The 18,408-nt window shown below is 41.7% G+C and overlaps 2 protein-coding genes and 1 pseudogene across 2 annotated transcripts; all 3 read left to right on the top strand.

Annotated features, from left to right (window-relative positions):
* Nucleotides 1-4,172: 4,172 nt before the first annotated feature.
* Nucleotides 4,173-5,522, top strand: LOC136552740 (protein ALP1-like; annotated as a pseudogene).
* Nucleotides 5,523-5,762: 240 nt separating this feature from the next.
* LOC136549142 (uncharacterized) lies at nucleotides 5,763-6,714 on the top strand. Its single transcript, XM_066540426.1, has 3 exons — nucleotides 5,763-6,092; nucleotides 6,175-6,346; nucleotides 6,482-6,714. The coding sequence occupies exons 1-3, from the start codon at nucleotides 5,763-5,765 to the stop codon at nucleotides 6,712-6,714; spliced, it is 735 nt and encodes a 244-aa protein (XP_066396523.1).
* A 2,925-nt stretch (nucleotides 6,715-9,639) lies between these two features.
* Nucleotides 9,640-16,614, top strand: LOC136550423 (peroxisomal (S)-2-hydroxy-acid oxidase GLO4-like). Its single transcript, XM_066541990.1, has 12 exons — nucleotides 9,640-9,813; nucleotides 13,229-13,378; nucleotides 13,453-13,577; nucleotides 13,658-13,704; nucleotides 13,807-13,884; nucleotides 13,971-14,095; nucleotides 14,443-14,509; nucleotides 14,636-14,698; nucleotides 15,130-15,199; nucleotides 15,343-15,443; nucleotides 15,639-15,743; nucleotides 16,087-16,614. Exons 2-12 carry the CDS (start codon nucleotides 13,233-13,235, stop codon nucleotides 16,264-16,266), a joined length of 1,107 nt encoding a protein of 368 aa, XP_066398087.1. The 5' UTR covers nucleotides 9,640-9,813; nucleotides 13,229-13,232; the 3' UTR covers nucleotides 16,267-16,614.
* The last annotated feature ends 1,794 nt before the right edge of the window (nucleotides 16,615-18,408 follow it).

The following is an 18,408-nucleotide window of genomic DNA, read 5'->3' as shown; positions in this document are numbered from 1 at the left end:
ATTAATCGCAGCCCCTCCATCAATAAGTACCTTAGACACAGGCTGCCCATCAACTCTGCCCTTCACAAATAAAGCTTTAAGATGCTGTCTCTCGTCATCGGTAGGTTTCTCAAAAACAGCCATCATTGGATCTAGTGTTAACTGGGCTACTTGATCAGAGAGAACAACTTCTTCCTCATTATCAGGTAGTGCCAAAAACTCCATCGGCAACATGAATACCATATTGACATCTGCCGATGGACCTTTATTTTTGTGTTTTACCTGCCACTGCTGATGACCAGGCCTTTCATTGGAGGAATTTTCCTCTTGGTACAAATCCTCCTGACGCTCACGTTGCATCCTCCTTCTCTGCGTCTTTGTCAGACCCTCTGGGCACCATCGAGGAAACTTGGTTTTCCAAACCGGCTGATAACAAGTCCTAGTTGGTTCTACGCGACGTATATTAGGGTCTCTGTAGAATATTTCCTCATCGGGAACTCTTGCGTTTGCCATCTCCTCAAGCTCCTCTTGATTCCTTGGAAAATATCCAGCGTGTTTACCAAGCCTCTCATGTACACTAAGTCTGCCCCCCAGCCGATCATGCACTGATGCTCTGCCTCTGATCGGCTCGTTGATAGACAAACCCTGATTACCACGTTGAAACCTCCTTTCTGAACGATTGACTCCGTAATAACCATTACACTCAGGGCAATTTTCAACAGTTGGCAATTTAATACCTTCTTCCCAGCAATGGATGAAGAACAGACATCTCCAATGATCTTTATGTCGATTCCACTCTTCCTGACGTCTCATTTCTTGCTGTTGCCGATATCGGTCATTACGTTGACGCCAACCCTCCTGCTGCCTTCGATGAGTAATCACAATACCAGGTCGAGGAGGATTTTTGGAACTACTGCTTTCTCCTAGCAAACCCTTACTCTTTGCATCATCAGTAGTTATCCGATGTTGGGGGTCTACTGACGCGTTTTTCTCAGCAGCCTCTGACGTCAATACCTTGGTCTTTCCTTTGGCATCCAACATATTTGCTGGAAAAGGGTGTTGATCAATTTTCATCGGCTTTTGGGTCTTGGAAGTACCAAACTTAATTCTCCCAGATTCAATAGCCGATTGTAACTGTTGCCTGAATACCTTGCACTCATTTGTACTGTGTGAAGTTGCATTGTGCCATTTGCAGTACAAAATCTTCTTCAACTCTTCTGCCGATGGGATCACATGATTAGGTGACAGCTTAATTTGGCCCTCTTGAAGCAGAAGATCAAATATTTTATCGGCCTTGGTGATATCAAAGGTAAACTTTTATGGCTCTTTTTGACCAAAGGGACATGATATCGGCTTTTTATTCTTAACCCACTCAGCTAAGCCGATAACTGGTTCTTCATCAGAGTCAGAATCTCCTACTTCTTCAACAAATGATACCTTTTTACTCCAGTTCTTTTTAGGTTCAAAAACCCTAGTATCTTGATCAGAGATCCTTTGCACCAGATGACTGAGGCTTTCAAACTCCTGAGAAGCATATCTGTCCTTAAGATGGGGCAATAACCCTTGGAAAGCCAGATCGGCAAGCTGCCGATCGTCCAGCACCAGGCTGTAGCACTTATTTTTTACATCTCGTAGCCTTTGTACAAAGCTCTCTACCGATTTATCATTACGCTGTCTTAATTTTACTAAATCGGTAAGCTTCTTTTCATGGATTCCAGCAAAGAAATACTTATGGAACTGTTTTTCTAGATCAACCCAAGTAATAATAGAATTTGGTGGTAATGAAATGAACCATGTAAATGCTGATCCAGACAAAGATGATGAAAATAAACGAACTCTTAATTCATCTCTGTTAGCTGCCTCTCCACATTGAATAATGAAGCGATTGACATGTTCCATTGTTGATGTATCATCTTGCCCAGAGAATTTAGTGAAATCCGGTACCTTGTACCGATTTGGGAGAGGAATTAAATCGTATGCAGGAGGGTATGGAGTTCGATAAGAATAAGTATTGACCTTGGGCTTTATCCCAAACTGATCCTTCACAATTTCTGCTATCTTATCGGCCCAAAAAGCATCAGCCTCCTGCTGACGAACTGGTTGAATTTCTACAGGAGGTGCCTGCTGACATCCCTCCCCATATCTTTGTAGCCCACGATCTCCAGCAATCGGCATATTTGCCGTTACTTGTGGTCCATTAGCCTGTTGGAAAGGATTCATCGGCTGGGCTGCCGATGCTTGATTCTGGAAACCAGCTTGCATATGACCTTGTTGAATCCCTGCAACCTGCTGATTTCGCTGAACTGTATGTTGAACAGGTAACTGTCCTGACCAATCATTATTAGAACTCATCGGTACAAAACTTACCGATGGCTGGTAATTTGCTGATATTGTTGGATAATTATAACCGGTTTGAGGCATGAACTGAACCCCAGTTTGACTCATAGCAGGGGCTTTCTGCTGCATCGGCAGTACGCTCGCCGATGGACTTGAATTGAATGTTTGAATCATAGGCATCTGGAAACCTCCTGGAGTTGGTTGTACAGAAGTAGTTGCGGCATATTGAGGCACTTGAGCCATCGGCGAAACAGCCGATGATATAGGCGCTCTTCCTGCTGCATCAAATACTTGAGGTAATCTAGGATTGAAAGCAGATGACTCTGGAGGCATGCCATATCCCCACCAATTAGTAGGAATCTGGTTATTCTGAGACACAGGGCCTGACATAGCTGATGCCGATAGATCTGTATTAAGCTGAACTCGCCCTCCTGGTAACACCTGATCTGATTGTATCGGTGTAGATTGTATATTAGGTGAGCCTGCCAATACTGGAGGGGAAGTAACTTCTGTACCCACAATGGCCGAAGGAGCCGATGGAGTTTTGACAGATGCCGGCTCTGGTTGATGATAGGCAGGCCCAACGTAATGTGGTGCCGCTTGTCCTTCTTTGAGAGTTCGAACCACAGCATTATGAACAGTATTGGACAGCACATTGGAATGATTAATCAAAGCATGATTTACTGCAGAATTAACCATCTCTTGAAGTTTACCAGGATTGGAGTCAAAGGTAACCTGCCGAGGCAACGGCAAATCTTGCTTCTGGATGACTTGTCCACTCTTGTTCAAGCTAAACGATCTCAGACAAAGCTGCTTGTATTCTTCTACAGCCTTTTCCATAGCCTGCCTCTGTTCTTCCTTGAGATCTTCTTCTGATACTGCGATAATGTTCCCTGGATCGATCTCGGAATTGAACATATTGATTGATTTGTCCCACCGGGCGTGCCAAAAGATGTGTTGATGCAAAAGTGATCTGCAAACACAAAGGGCTAATACCCGAATCGATATCCAAAGCGTGCCAGTCGATTTGACCTGTTAATCGACAAGGATGAAGATACGAACACTTTGGTCCTGACAACAGCGATACGCCCGGAAGTCACGGCCAAGAGGTGCTCACGCGGAACTCGAGAATCGCCGAAGGTCGCACTGAAGTGATGCAGCTCGCCGAATCGATGAGAACTCGTAAAAAGGAAAAATATGCAAATTGACGAAGTCGCCGAAAAGTAAGTAGATGCAAATAGGAGTAAAAGTTGGTTTTGATATTGATTGATATTGTCTATTACATTGCCCCTTACTCCATATTTATACCCTGATCTAAAGAGACACAACCAAACACAACTAGGACACCAATCCCATATCTAAGGAAACACGTGACTCTTACACGAATCATAACCTAACAAATACAGAAAAGGAAATCAACTCCTATCTATTTCCCTGTCCGCCTCAATTACGATGGAAATCTCACTGTCCTCATTCCCATCGGCATACTCCCTGCTTCATCGGCAGTAGTCTTCAAGTCTTCCTTCATCGGCATACTCCCTGTTTCATCGGCAGTAGTCTTCAAGTCTTCCTTTATCGGCATACTCCCTGTTTCATCGGCAGTAATCTTCAAGCCTCCTTTCATCGGCATCGACAATAACTCCTCCAACCTCATCGGCAACGCCCGAGTCCAAATCAACCTTTCCATCGATCATCACCAGCTATCGGCAACCATTTTTACAAACTGGCTTTCATTGGCTATCAAAGTATTCAATAACTTTCCCCTTGCCGATTAGTCCACTCCGATTATTTTGACACGTACAAAAAACGGTGTCAACAGATTGTAAACAGAACCAATGTCATGTCTTGTATTGTAGATGGAAAAGAGGACCAAGATTGTAACTTTTGCTGCTGCTGCTGCATACATGTTGTTGTCAATGATGGCCTTGATTATTCAGACTAGAAAACGTAAGCGTGGTGCAAGAAGGATTGGTATTACCTATGGGCCTATAGAGGAAAGGGATAGGATTAGACTATAATATCTAAACAACAAAATTTGGAAGGATGATACAACTTGTCTGAACATGTTAAGACTTAACAGAGACAAGTACTTCCAGTTTTGCAAACTTTTTAGAGATCGTGGTTTACTGAAAGATACCATCCACCTGTGTGTTGAGCAGCAAGTGGGTATGTTTTTAAACACTGTGGGACATAACCTTAGGAATAGGTTAGTTGGAACTAATTTTGATAGATCGGGAGAAACAGTGAGCCGCTACTTCAACAAAGTATTGCGTGCTATTGGTGAGCTACGAGGGGAACTAGTTAGCCCCCCCGTCTATGGACATACCAAGCAAAATTGCAGGGAGCTCCAGATGGGATCCTTACTTTAAGGTGTGAGGCTTATTCTTGTTTTTGGTTTTTGGATATTTGAGATTTATATTCATATGGTCTCTAATATGGACATATTGAAAAATAGGATTGTATTGGAGCAATTGATGGTACACATGTGAGAGCATCTATACCTAAGGATATTGAGCATGCTTTTCGTGGTAGGAAATCATTTGCCACACAAAATGTAATGGCAGCTGTAGACTTTGATCTACGATTCACCTATGTCTTGGCTGGTTGGGAGGGTACAACACATGATGCTCTAGTGCTACGAGATGCTTTAGAACGTGAGAATGGCCTTCGTGTTCCACAAGGTAATAGATTAGCAGTCTCTCAACTTGTCCATACAAATTTTTGTATATAGACATGTGACGAATCTGTCCATCAAATAATAGGAAAGTACTACCTAGTGGATGCTGGATATGGAGCCAAACCAGGATTTTTGCCCCCTTTTCGTGGTGTTTGGTACCACTTAAATGAGTGGGGCACTAATCCAGTGCAAAACGAGAAGGAATTATTCAACCTTAGGCACTCATCTCTTCGTGTGCAGTAGAGCGTGCTTTTGGGTTGCTAAAGCGAAGATTCAAAATTCTTGATGATGCTACCCCGTTCTTCCCTTTTCCAACACAAGTAGATATTGTATGTGCTTGCTGCATCAGTCACAATTGGGTTATACAAGATGGGAATGATGAGTTTTTATAGAGGATGTTACTTTGCCTACCTATAGTCATGCTTCAACACGCACTGGCCAAGCAAATGAGCATGCTGCTATGGTTAATTTCAGGCAGCAACTAGCAGATCAAATGTGGGCAGACAAGCAAAATAACAATGTTAATTAATATTTGTTGCAAAAATGAATTTGTATGGACAAATTTGTAGCTGAATTCCATTTGTAAGAACATATTTGTGGCTGAGTTCCATTTGTAAGGACATATGTGGCTGAGTTCCATTTGTAAGATCATATTTGTTGCTGAAATCCATTTGTATGGACATATTTGTTACTAAAATCCATTTGTAAGGAGGTATTTGTTGCTCAATCATGTGTAACGTTTGCTGATTTTGTGTTTGTATGGCAGGCAATGGAGGATGCAGTTGAGGAAGTTGGTGCAACTAGCGGCCATGCTACATGGACATCAGCAATGTCTGCTTTCATGCTTAGTCACCTAGCTGATTTGGTGGCTAGTGGGTTGAAGACATCGAAGGGATTCAAGAAACATTTTTATAATGGTTGTGCTAGGGCTATCAATGAGAAGTTCAACACTATTCACACCGATGACCAAGTCAAGAATCATTTAAAGACATGGCAGAAAAAGTGGGCAAAGATAATTAAACTTAAGAAGTTGAGTGGTGCACTGTTTGATGAAGATAACTGCATGATTACACTGGATGATGAGCACTACAATGGCCATGTGAAGGTAAAGTTGCTGCTCAATTCTTTTGTAATTGGACTTATCATTTCATATTTTGACTACAAATTCTCCTCCATTCTAGGATCACAAGTCTGATGTTGAGTTCTTGAACAAGCCCATCTTGCACTATAAAGAGATGGAGGCAATATTTGGAAATAGCATGGCTACAGGCAACTTTGCAAAGGACTCAAGTGCAGCTCTAGGTAGAGAAGATGAGGCTGATAGCCAAGATGAGGAGGAGGTTACTGTAAATGGTTTGAGTGATGGTCACACAACTCAAGGGGCAACATCATCTACTAGTAGACCATCATCTGCTACTAGACCCAGCAAGAAGGCCAAGGTTGTTGACACTGAGGATTAGAGGCTGATTGCTGTATTCAAAAGTGTAGGTGAGAATATCGCTGAAGCTATAAAATCTGCTGCCAAACCAGAAAATGAGTTGCCAGATGACCTATTTCAGATCCTAAATACCTTTCCTGGTTTTAATTCGGTCCACGTATCTACATACCATCTTCACTTGTGTTCCAACCCTACTATTGCTAGATCTTTCTATAACCTGCCATACGAGAACCAACTTCATTGGTTTTCAATGTTCATCAGTGATAAGTTTCCTGGAGTGTAAGGGTAATGTTGGATGAGTGGGATGTTTCTTTTGGTACAACTTATCCAACCGTGTAAGCCTTGAACTTATATCATGTAAGGCTTGAACTTATGTAATGCCTTGAACTTGCTTTATTCAAGTAAGGCTTGAACTTGATGTGTAAGGCTACATCTAATTATTATCATGTAAGGCTTGAACTGAACTTGCTTTATTAAAGTAAGGCTTGAACCTGATGCATGAGATTTTGTACGTGTCATTGAATATTATTTTCCTTTCATGAATGTGCTTTGAACTTGATTAGAAGTGAAGATATATGCAATGTATGGTAATCTCACCAAAGAGGTGATCATATTCCCTGCCAACCCTCATCCCTCTAACCAAACAAGGAATGGAGCCACTCCAACCCACTGTATCCTCCAACCAAACAAAAAACTAGGTTGAACCTATCCCTGTAACCAAACACGAGATGGGTTGATATAAACCCAGAAAAGTGGGATGGACCCAACCCATTCCATTTGGCTCCCAAACCAAACACATGCTTAAGGTCTGGTTTAGTTCCTAAAAATTTTCATCCTAAATTATCACATCGAATCTTGCGCCACATACATAGAGTATTAAATATAAATAAAAAAACTAATTGCACAGTTTGGTTGAAAATCGCGAGACGAATGTTTTAAGACTAATTAGTCCATGATTAGTCATAAGTGCCACAGTAACCAACATGCGCTAATGATGGATTAATTAGCCTTAACAAATTCGTCTCGCAGTTTCCAGACGAGCTATGTAATTAGTTTTTTATTAGTATCCGAAAACCCCTTTCCGACATCCAAAACATTCAATATGACATTAAAATTTTTTATTTCACCAACTAAACATATCTTAAATTTCCGCTGTACGTGCGCAGTAACTGCAGTCTCTCTCTCGATCTCTCCCTGCAACTGTAACCTACTGTGCAAACCTAACAGCATTGAATCATCATCAGTTCATCACCATCCTGGATTCCTGGTTGTGGTGCTACCAAGCATGCATCGAGCCGACGACGATGCTACTTCTAGGACCTCTTCACACCGGCCTGCTCTCCTGGGCCTGGCTATAAGTAGCAGCGCCAGAATGCGACCTCACCGACATTTTGGCAAGCTCCATCATCCCAGATTGGCATGGGATCGATCTGATGAAGGGAAAATCACATGAACATGAAGGCCAGGGTCAGTGTGTTACTGCATTCGGATCCTGGGATTTACTACTACCGCATCTATCGATCTTTGCAGAACTGGTACTGTGGTAGCGGTACTTATGGGTCGTTATTGCTGCAAGCAATGGAGCTGGATGATGAGTTGCTGGCATTCAATGAACTCTTGATCGGGCCTTTAATTTCTGGAACAGAAGCCCCTGTTTGTTCCCTGTGAACCTGCAGTCGCTTCACTTCAGTAGGGCCCCGATCTAGCAGACCAGCTACCTCAGCGACCTCCAGTGCCCGCTCCACCGCGCTCTGAATTCATGCTCAGCGTCACTATTCTGGCGCCGAGATACTGATCACGTCAACGCCATCTAGAATGTCTTATTATGCATAGTCAGGCACATTGGAGCTAAGATCTATATCGCCGAGACGTATTATCTCGACGCCATGAGTCCTGATACCGACTCCAGGGTCCAAAGATGAGTTTAAGTCTCCCAGAATCAAACATAAATTTTCTAAAAAAAAAAGCCAAATTTAGAAAATTGTGGCGCCTCGTCTCGTCGCTACAGAGTCGCTGACGTCGCTGATGCTTCTGCTCTGCTTCGGTTAAGGGTGTGCTACTGGCTGGTGACAAGATTTGGTTAAATTTGCCCCCATTTTTTAGGCACAGAAGGTGTTTGCGGTTTGATACCAAGTGAAATTTAACGATGTTCATTTGAGTTTAATGGCAAAGCGACAATAATGGCACCGGAAACTAAAATTACGAACTAACGACGATCATCGTCGTATTCGGCTTATAAGCCACGGTTTATCAACCAACGAACAGTATTTTTTTCATACCAAATTAGCCAACGGTACTTTCAACCATAACTTATAAGCCAAACAAGCCCAAACAAACAGGGCGAACGAAGGAAGTCTATAATTTTCAATGGCACAAGAGAGAAGAGTATACAATCAATGGCATTAAAGGAATTTTCTCCGTTCTTAGATCTGTGCAAGTTCAGCTATACAGTCTGTTCGGCTTGGCTTATACGATCGTATATGATCGTGGATTATAAGCTGGAATAATATTTTTCTCTCACACCAAACCAGCCAGCAACAAATAATCCACGATCGTTTACGACGAAATAAACAGGCTGATAGTGTCCTAAATTTCCAAGGTAGTTTGGTTTCCTTCACATGTCAATGTTTTGCTGGACCGCAGATAATCGTCATGTTCGCTTAGCTTATAAATCGTACTTTTTTAGTCAACAAATAATATTTTTCTCTCTTAATAAATTAGTCAACAGTATTTTCAGTCTTAACTTATCAGCCTAGCGAATACCTAATGCCTATTGTCCTTTACACTGCAGCCCCAGCACAGGAAGATGATTTGTCAGTGATAGGCACGAGAAAACGACACATGTGTCTTAAAGTCTAATGTAAGGCAGGCATACGAAATATATTTTTAGCTTCTTGTGTTTATACTTTTAGTTCCACAAGAATTTTTGTCAACTAAACAAAATGTATTTATACTTTTATACCACCTTGTGTTGTTTCTTATATAATGACACATTATCTACTTAATAATTACACACAATCTAGCCCATTGAAATTGATGGTTATTCAGCTAAACATGATTCAGAGTTAACAAAAATCAGGCAACTTGAACATAACGAAACCATATTCAAGGAGGGTGATGTTATCATCCAAGCACGGTACCTAAAAAAAAAGAGGGTTTTCGATGAACAAGCAGGAGATTTATTATTTTAGTTCACTGTTAGGGAAGAGGGTAAGAGTGGTAGGTGGAGCATTATTGTCGATTTTGATTCCAGGACCAGGATGCGGCCAGCACTGAGTTTCTGTTTCTGACATCACACCGGGGAGGCAAGCACTAACCTCTGAACCTGCTGCGTTCCACTCATCTTTCTGCCATCCTTGATTGCAGTCCTTCCTCCCCCAAGGTATGGGGCTGCGGCTCACTGTTCCTTCTTTAATTCACTCATGTAGTCATGTATGAGTTTTTTTTTCTCTTTGTTTTTTGTGTACCAATCATGTGGAAAAAGCCTGTCTGCATCTTCTTGATTTTTGCCGAACCCTAGGTGGATGACCATGTTAGATGCTGCTGCAAATCTTGAATGCTCCCCAATTGTAAGAAATAAAAGACATTGCCATACTAGACGGCCTGCCAATTTCTACAGTCCGCGTCTATATCCGGCGTTCCCCCAGATATGGGGTTTATCTTGAATTCAGTGGGACACAAGTTCGGTTGTGTTTCTTGAGAAAACTATCTTTCGGCCCGTGTTTGGTTCACATCGAATCTTACGATACGTGCATGGAGCATTAAATGTAGACGAAAAAAAAACTAATTGCACAGTTTAGTTGGAAATCGCGAGACGAACGTTTTGAGCCTAATTAGTCCATGATTGAACACTAATTGCCAAATAAAAACGAAAGTGCTACAATAGCCAAATTCCAACTTTTCAACCAACTAAACACGGGCTCAGTTGTGTTGGCCTTCTAACAAGCGCCACTTCAAGTTCACCACTTTGGACCTGACTACTTATTACGATGAGTGATCAAGTAGGAAAATCTGGACTTCCCTGTGCTTTGTAGTCCTGCAGATGCTTAGTATTCTAACTATCTCAGTTTATTTAACCTTTGCAGCAGAAGATAGCAGTATGTTTGGTCCTAACTTAGATATATGTATCTGAAAGCTTAAGTATTTTTTGAAGAGAAGGTGTCTGGAAACTTGAGTGACTGCATGGGTTTCAGCTATAGCAGAGTCTTACTTGTCCTTAAAGACAGAGAAGAGATTAATTCACAGTTTAGAAAGAATAGGTGTTATGGGCGCATCTTATCATTTATGTGGGGAGGGGAACATCTATTGTGGAAATTGGAATATTCCCTTGCTAAGTCTGTATGATTGTGGCACAGGAGTAGTATACATAAATACATCAAAGGGCAGCATGCATTTACATGTATTTAGCATGCCAGCGCACTTCTGAAGAATGAAGTGTGATGAATGCTGAACAGATTGAGTTCTGTTTCAGTTGTGATGAGTAGGACCGAGACTAGATCTGAACAGTAATTTCAGAATCATTTTAGTTTTCTCGTTTCCCCTTCATGGCCCACTGTTGATTACAGATCAAGAGACAAGAGTAGAAATCCACTCTGTTGCCTTTTGTTGTCTGGGCATTGTTGTGTCTAGCTCTAGCCAGAGTCGCTACAAAGGTATGAGCTGCAGTAGTTATTTTTTCAGTGCATAACTACTACACCTAAAACTGCGAATTGGAACACAATGTCTTCACTGAAAAGTGAAAACATACGTAGATCAATTACAATTAGTCAGTATGTCCTATATCTGGCGTTCCCCCAGATATGGGGGTTATCTTGAATTCAGTGGGACAACCATTCGGTTGTGTTTCTTAGAAAAATACTTTCAGTTGCGTTGGCCTTCTAATAAGTGCTACTTGAAGTTTACCACTTTGGACCTGACTACTTATTACGACGAGTGATCAAGTAGGAAAATCTGTATTTCCCTGTGCTTTGGAGTCCTACAGATGCTTAGTATTCTAACTATCTCATAGCCTTTGCAGCAGAAGATAGCACTATGTTTGGTCCTCGCTTAGATGTATGTGTCTGAAAACTTTGGTATTTTCTGAAGAGTGGTCTGAATTAGCAGTCTTGCGTCCTTAAAGATAGAGAAGATATTAATTCAAAGTTTAGAAAGAGTAGGTGTTATGGGTGTAAAAAATTTTAGACCATAGAGCTAAAGCTACTGTGAAATCTTAGTTTGGGTCCACATGCAGTTATGGTGCCTTGGACACAGTTGTTCCTCAGCGCTGATTTGGGCCTCGTTTAGATGCTGAAAAAATTTCAACCCGATGAATAGTATCACTTTCGTCTTATTTGACAAATATTGTCCAATCGTGGACCAACTAGGCTCAAAAGATTCATCTCGTGATTTCCAACTAAACTATGTAATTAGTTATTTTTTTTACCTACATTTAATACTCCATGCAAGCGGCTAAAAATTGATGTGATGGAGAGAGAGTGAAAAAACTTGGAATTTTGGTGGCATCTAAACAAGGCGTTGATTGAGCTCGAATTTCCCAAAATACTGAAACAAAATGGGCCTACCCACTATGCGGTTACTAGAGTTAATGATCCTATGCCAGAGGAATAGCAACCATATATATGGGTAACATCTCTGGTGAAAATTGGAATATTCCCTTACTAAGTCTGTATGATTGTGACATAGGAGTGGTAGACATCAAAATATCGAAGGGCGGCATGCATTTACATGTATTTAGCTAGTCAGCACACTTCTGAAGAATGAACTGTGATGAATAGCTGAACAGATTGAGTTCTGTTTCAGTTGTGATGAGTAGGTCAGGGACTAGATCTGAACAACAATTTCAGAGTCATTTTAATTTTCTCGTTTCCCCTTTATTGCCCAATGTTGATTACAGATCAAGAGTAGAAATCCATTTTTCTGCCTTTTGTTGTCTGTGCTTTGTTGTGTCCAGCTCTATCCAGAGTCACTACAAAGGTATGATCTACAGTAATTATTTTTGCACTACACAAATACTACACTTAAAACTGTAAATTGGAATGTAATGTATTCACTGAAAACATATGTGGATGAATTAGTCAGTGTATCCTTTTACTTCTGATGGTTGAAATTTTCAGTTGCAATACTAGAATCTTCTGACTTCATCGAAACTGATTCATAAATTTTTGAGTTCACTTCAATATGTAGATGCTAGTTTTGTAACTTGGTACTTTCATTGCAGTACTACGTATGCATCTGGTAGTTTTGTTTTACCCTACATTTGCATTTCTAGGGCTCAATTGTTTTGGTTAAATGAACATGCCCTACTGTTTCTTAAAAGGGTTGTGAAGGGGTACAGTTGGCAAAGACGAGGCATCGGAAATTTACATTTTATACCAAAAATAGTAGTATGGCCACACTTGTTTGGTTATCTTAAATCTTCTTCTGATGCCCAATATGTAGAGATTCCTCCTGATCTGTTGTGCACACTTAGAGAAAAATTGTATTGTAAACTTCAGATCAATATCAATCTACTTTGCTTAACTCTACCATCTACTGGTTTTGGACTAGTTTGAACAGTTGAGGAACAATGTATAGTGGTAACGTCCATTCCAAATAAAAGGCTAGAAGTGAAATGACTATACTAGAGTTTTTATTTTTGAAGCATGCAAGTATCCTAAACTTTCGTATTGTCCAAATTGAAATGATTTAGTGCCTGCACTGAAAAAGGAACCTATTGTTGGCTCTTTTTCTTAATTTTCTAAACCAATGTATAACTGTAATTGCAATATAAGAATGACCTTTTTAACATGTTAATGTAGCCGAATGGAGGATAATCTACCAATTAATGTCTGGGAATATCAAAAACTCGCCAAGAAAGCACTACCAAAGATGCACTATGATTATATCAATGGGGGAGCAGAGGATGAGTATACACTGAGGGAGAATATTGCAGCATATGGAAGAACTCTGTACTGTTCACATCACCAATTATTTACAACCTCATTAAAAAGTGGTTCCTTACTTTTCAGCGTGTATTACACAGGTTACGGCCACGGGTCCTTATAGATGTGAGTAAGATAGACATGTCAACAAGCTTGTTAGGATATAATATGCCATCGCCAATGATTGTCGCTCCTACAGGGGCACACAAATTAGCAAATCCAGAAGGTACAAAATCAAGTCATCCAAGTTTTAAGTGATAAAACTTGCTATTATCTCCACAACCCTTGGTTAAATGTTCATTTCAGGGGAGGTGGCCACAGCAAGAGCTGCCGCAGCATGTAACACCATAATGGTAACTGCTGAATTTGTTTTTGGGGGTCATCTGGTGATGTACTCGTCTTTAGACCCTATGTAGATTGTTACACATGTTCATATATGTCAATATGTCATACAGGTGCTTTCCTTCTCATCAAGCTGCAGAATCGAGGAGGTTGCCTCCAGCTGCGATGCCATTCGCTTTTATCAGTTATATGTATGATGCGTTGGCATTGATCTTTTTTAGTAAATTCCCCTTTCTGCTGCTACCTGGTTTCTGAAAAATTCGTTTGTGTACCTTAGATGTGCAAGAGAAGGGATGTTTCGGCAACATTGGTACGGCGGGCTGAGAGTTTAGGATTCAAGGCAGTTGTTTTGACAGTTGACAGGCCTGTGCTTGGTAGTCGTGAAGCAGATATTAGAAACAAGTACAGTGCTTGTTATCTTTGTTGAAATCTCCTAAAGTTCAGTGAAATTATGTTCTTTTACAAATCATAATTCCAGTTTCCTAACCCATTGTTACTGAGGTTAAAATCTTCAATTACTCTATCCATTCCAAATTATAAGATGTTTTGGTTTTTCTAGATATATGCACTTAGATATACATTTTGTCTAGATACATAGTGAAAGCTATGTGCGTAGAAAAAAAAAGTCTTATAATTTGGAATGGAGGTAGATCGTCAATACATTTATAGCTTCAACAACACTATGTTGCAAAAATTTCCCTTTTGTTTTATTTTGGGATGTTCTGTAACTGAGCTGATTGTTCATGCAGGATGATTGCTCCACGGTTTGTAAACCTTGAAGGTTTAATGTCATCAGACAACGACATAGAAAGTGCTGTGAGTGAAACATTTGCTCGATAAATCTCTGGTTTAGAGCTACAAAAATTCGTTCACAGTGGACGAACTCCTTTCTTTCTGAAAAACTGAACCATTATCGTCTCGCAATCTTGATCGTGTTGTTAGGAAGGTGGCTCCAAGCTGGAACGATTCTCATGGGAGACGCTGGATCCATCATTGTCATGGAAGGTACGTACAGATAACACATAGCAGACTGTGGCCGTGCCATAAACTTTCTTGAATCTCGAGTTCCATAGCATGTGGTCTGGCACCTACGGTATTGGGCAAGCATATGGAACAGTTATGGGTGGTGCATGGACGCATCAACATCGGGCATAAGGGCTGACACTGGATACTGAAAACCTGTTCTTTGAGCAGCCGTATGGCACTTAATATAACATGCTGGTATAGCGACCGTTGGCCTACTGGCATAGTGGCATCTTTCTCCTGTGATCCTGTCCAAAGGACACGTAGTGCCCTTGAATTGCATGCATCGCCGTACTTGGTCACAGCGGCCTTGGATCACTGTACAGGCGACCATGCCATGACGGGCCGTCTTGCCGGCAATTAAACGGCTAGTGGGTTGATGGGGTGTGTTTTTGCTGAATTTGTGCGTGCAGGACGTGGAGTGGCTCAAGTCCATCACCAACCTGCCGATCCTGCTCAAGGGAATCGTCACCGCCGAAGACGGTAATGAACGATAACTAGCATAATATATACTCTATCAGTGTATCAGCGTTGGATTACTGGCATGCATGGTGCTGAACCGGAGAACTGGTATGGTCTCACTGTATGTGTCACTGAACTCTGATGACTCCGGCGGCGTTGGGCAGCGAGGAAGGCCGTGGAGGCGGGGGTGTCTGGCGTGATCGTGTCCAACCACGGCGGCAGGCAGCTGGACTATGCGCCGGCCACCATCTCGGCGCTCGAAGAGGTAATAACTGGCCGCCGGCCGACCGACCACATTTATCCTCCTGACTCGCGCCACGCATTTACCCGATCGATCGCTGCACGTGTGGCGTGTGGGACACAGTCAGCGTTTGGGCGTGCTGTTATTGCGAAGTGCTGCTGTAGCGGCCGTATACTGACAAAGGACCGCCGGGGTCGGGTGTCGTGCGCTGAATTGCAGGTGGTTAAGGCGGTGGAGGGGGCCGTGCCTGTGCTGGTGGACGGTGGCATCCGGCGGGGCACCGACGCGCTGAAGGCGCTGGCGCTCGGCGCCAACGCTGTCATGGTACGTATGCCGCTCCTCTCCGAGTCCGACTTCTTGCAATTGGGCATGCACGGGCTGTTCGTCTGTTAGATCAAAGACATTCGCCGGGCTTTATTGAAAGCTTATCGAACGAAAGCCCATGATCCAGTGCTGGGGCTGGGAGGCCAGCTTATAATGGAGTTCAGACACCTATTACAGAGTTTTAAGTTCGAATAACAAAAGAACTCAACCAACACCTCCACCCAGATCTCACAGCAACTCAAGACACACTAAACTTGGCACACAGCAAAGCGCCTGTTTCGGAAGAGAAACCTTACCGTGGACAATTCGTTCGTTCTGACGAGGATGAGCGTGTTTATTGCAGGTGGGGAGGCCGGTGTTGTACGGGCTGGCGGCGCGCGGGGAAGCCGGCGCGAGGCACGTGATCGAGATGCTGAACAAAGAGCTGGAGCTGGCCATGGCGCTCTGCGGCTGCCGGAGCGTCGCGGAGGTCACCAGGGCGCACGTCCAGACCGAGGGCGACCGGATCAGGGCCCTGCTGTGATCCCGCGACCATCCGGACGGACGGACTTCCTGAATCACATAGGCGTTGTTTAGCTGCGTAAAGTTTGAAGGTGTCGTATGGATGTCGTATGGAGCGTTCGGTACCGAATCCGTCAGCCGCAGGCCGAATTTATTAAACCTAATTAATCTATCGTTAGCACTTGTGTTACTGTAGTACTTTATTATCAAATCATGGAGTTTAAAAGATTTGTCTCGCAAAGTAGTCGTAATCTATGTAATTAGTTATTTTTTTAATTCTATATTTAATACTTTGTGTATATATCTAAACATTCGATGAGATACGTGTAAACTTTTAGAAGATGAACTAAACAAGACCATGATGCTTTGCTACTACTACATTAGTACTACAGACTACAGAGTCCAATCATTCGTCATGTTCGTTTGGGCTTGTTTGGCTGATAAGGCATGACTGAAAGTACTATTGGTTGATTTGGTGTGAGAGAAAAATATTGTTTATTGGCCGAAAAAGTACGGCTTATAAGCCAAACAAACCCAAACAAACAGGGTATTATGCTCGCTGTCAGTGTTGCGATATGAATGTGAGCGTATGTGATTGACATTGATTGCTGCCTCTAGAAATAAGCTTGAGCTATTTTTTAGCTATGGAATAGTATTTTTCTTTCACAATATTTTAGTGTAAGTATCAGCATAAATTAAATTTTAGCATAAGCGAACAGGGTGTAAGATCCAACTTACTATTTCCAGAACATGAGCTGGATTAAGCTTCAGTGATTTCCTGCCCAAAGTGCTCAACGTATGTTGGGACTTCGGAGCCCTGTCCCGAATACATGAGAATATCGACGTGGAGCAAGTAACATTTCAAGCTAGGCACAAAATTGAACTCGTAACGCGTATCGTAAGGGCGTGAACCGTGAACAGAGAAATAACGTCAGCCTTATGCCACGTACTTCTATGATCTTGTCTGACGTGGAAGAGATAGAAATTAAAATATCGTCTTGTATCTTACGGATGGTTTGAGAGCACGAGTGAAAACTTTATAGACAATAGTACACACGTGAACACATGTACGTAAACCCTCTCTATGAGTGAGCACCTCCGAAGGCTCCTCGCTATCGACGGGGATGTCGCCTACCACTAAAAGGGTGAGCACCTTCGAACGACTGAGCCGACAGATCTTGAGATTCAGGAAGTCACCACAGGTGTCACGCTGTCGACGGGGACGTCGCCTACCACTGAAAGCATAGCGTCATTAAATCCTGAAAAAAAAACAGAAAAATACGAGCACTCATGCCAAGTCGAGGACTTAAGTCCGGGTGAACAGGTTCCACCACAAGGAACCCAACGTACTGATCTATGATCAGTTCGCTTCCATTTAGAATTTTTGAATGACCTCATACGTTGAAATGGTCTACACCAAAGTATAATTCTCGATGCGATCTACAAATATGTGGTTGTATAATTCTCGATGTGATCCACAAATATGTGGTTGACAATTTTTTTCATTTAAAATCGTTTAGAGTCACAAATACTTATTTTTATTTTCTTTGATTTGAAAATTAAAAATTTAGAATTCGCAAAGGACCTCAAATGTTGACTTGTTGTATACTAAAGTTGGGATGCTCAGTGTGGTCTACCATTTTGTAGTTGACAATTTTTTTTATTTAAATTATTTGGAGTACTAAATATTCGTTTTTTAAATTATCATAATTGAGATCCATTCAATTTTTCAAACGTTCTCGAACGGATACTTACCAAAAGTTCTCGAACGGGATACTTATCAAAATTGCAGCGCTCAATAAGATTTAAACTTTATAGCTAAAACGTTCTATATTTGAGATCGTAAATATTCAGAAATGGTTTGTACCGAATACTTTCCCTGTTCATCTATGTGCACGTAAAATTTGAGCTTAAAAAAACTTTTCTTAAAACTTTGTGCAACAAAGAAAATGGAAAAATCAACATAAGGCTCAGGGTGGACGTGGACCCGTTGAAGTTCACGAAAATTCCCACAAAGGCACAAACTATATGCATAGGTGGAGCATATAATCATCTATGTGCACGTCAAATTTGCGCTTAAAAAACTTGTTTAAAACTTTTTCAATAAAAGGAAAAGAAAAAATCAACATGATAATGGTTCCTTTGCTTTTTTTTTCCTTGCAAA

This window comes from Miscanthus floridulus, chromosome 4 (assembly GCF_019320115.1).
Source record: "Miscanthus floridulus cultivar M001 chromosome 4, ASM1932011v1, whole genome shotgun sequence".
Classification (NCBI taxonomy): Eukaryota; Viridiplantae; Streptophyta; class Magnoliopsida; order Poales; family Poaceae; genus Miscanthus; species Miscanthus floridulus.
The sequence above is the reverse complement of the archived record's forward strand: the minus strand, read 5'-3'. Positions and strand labels throughout refer to the sequence as shown.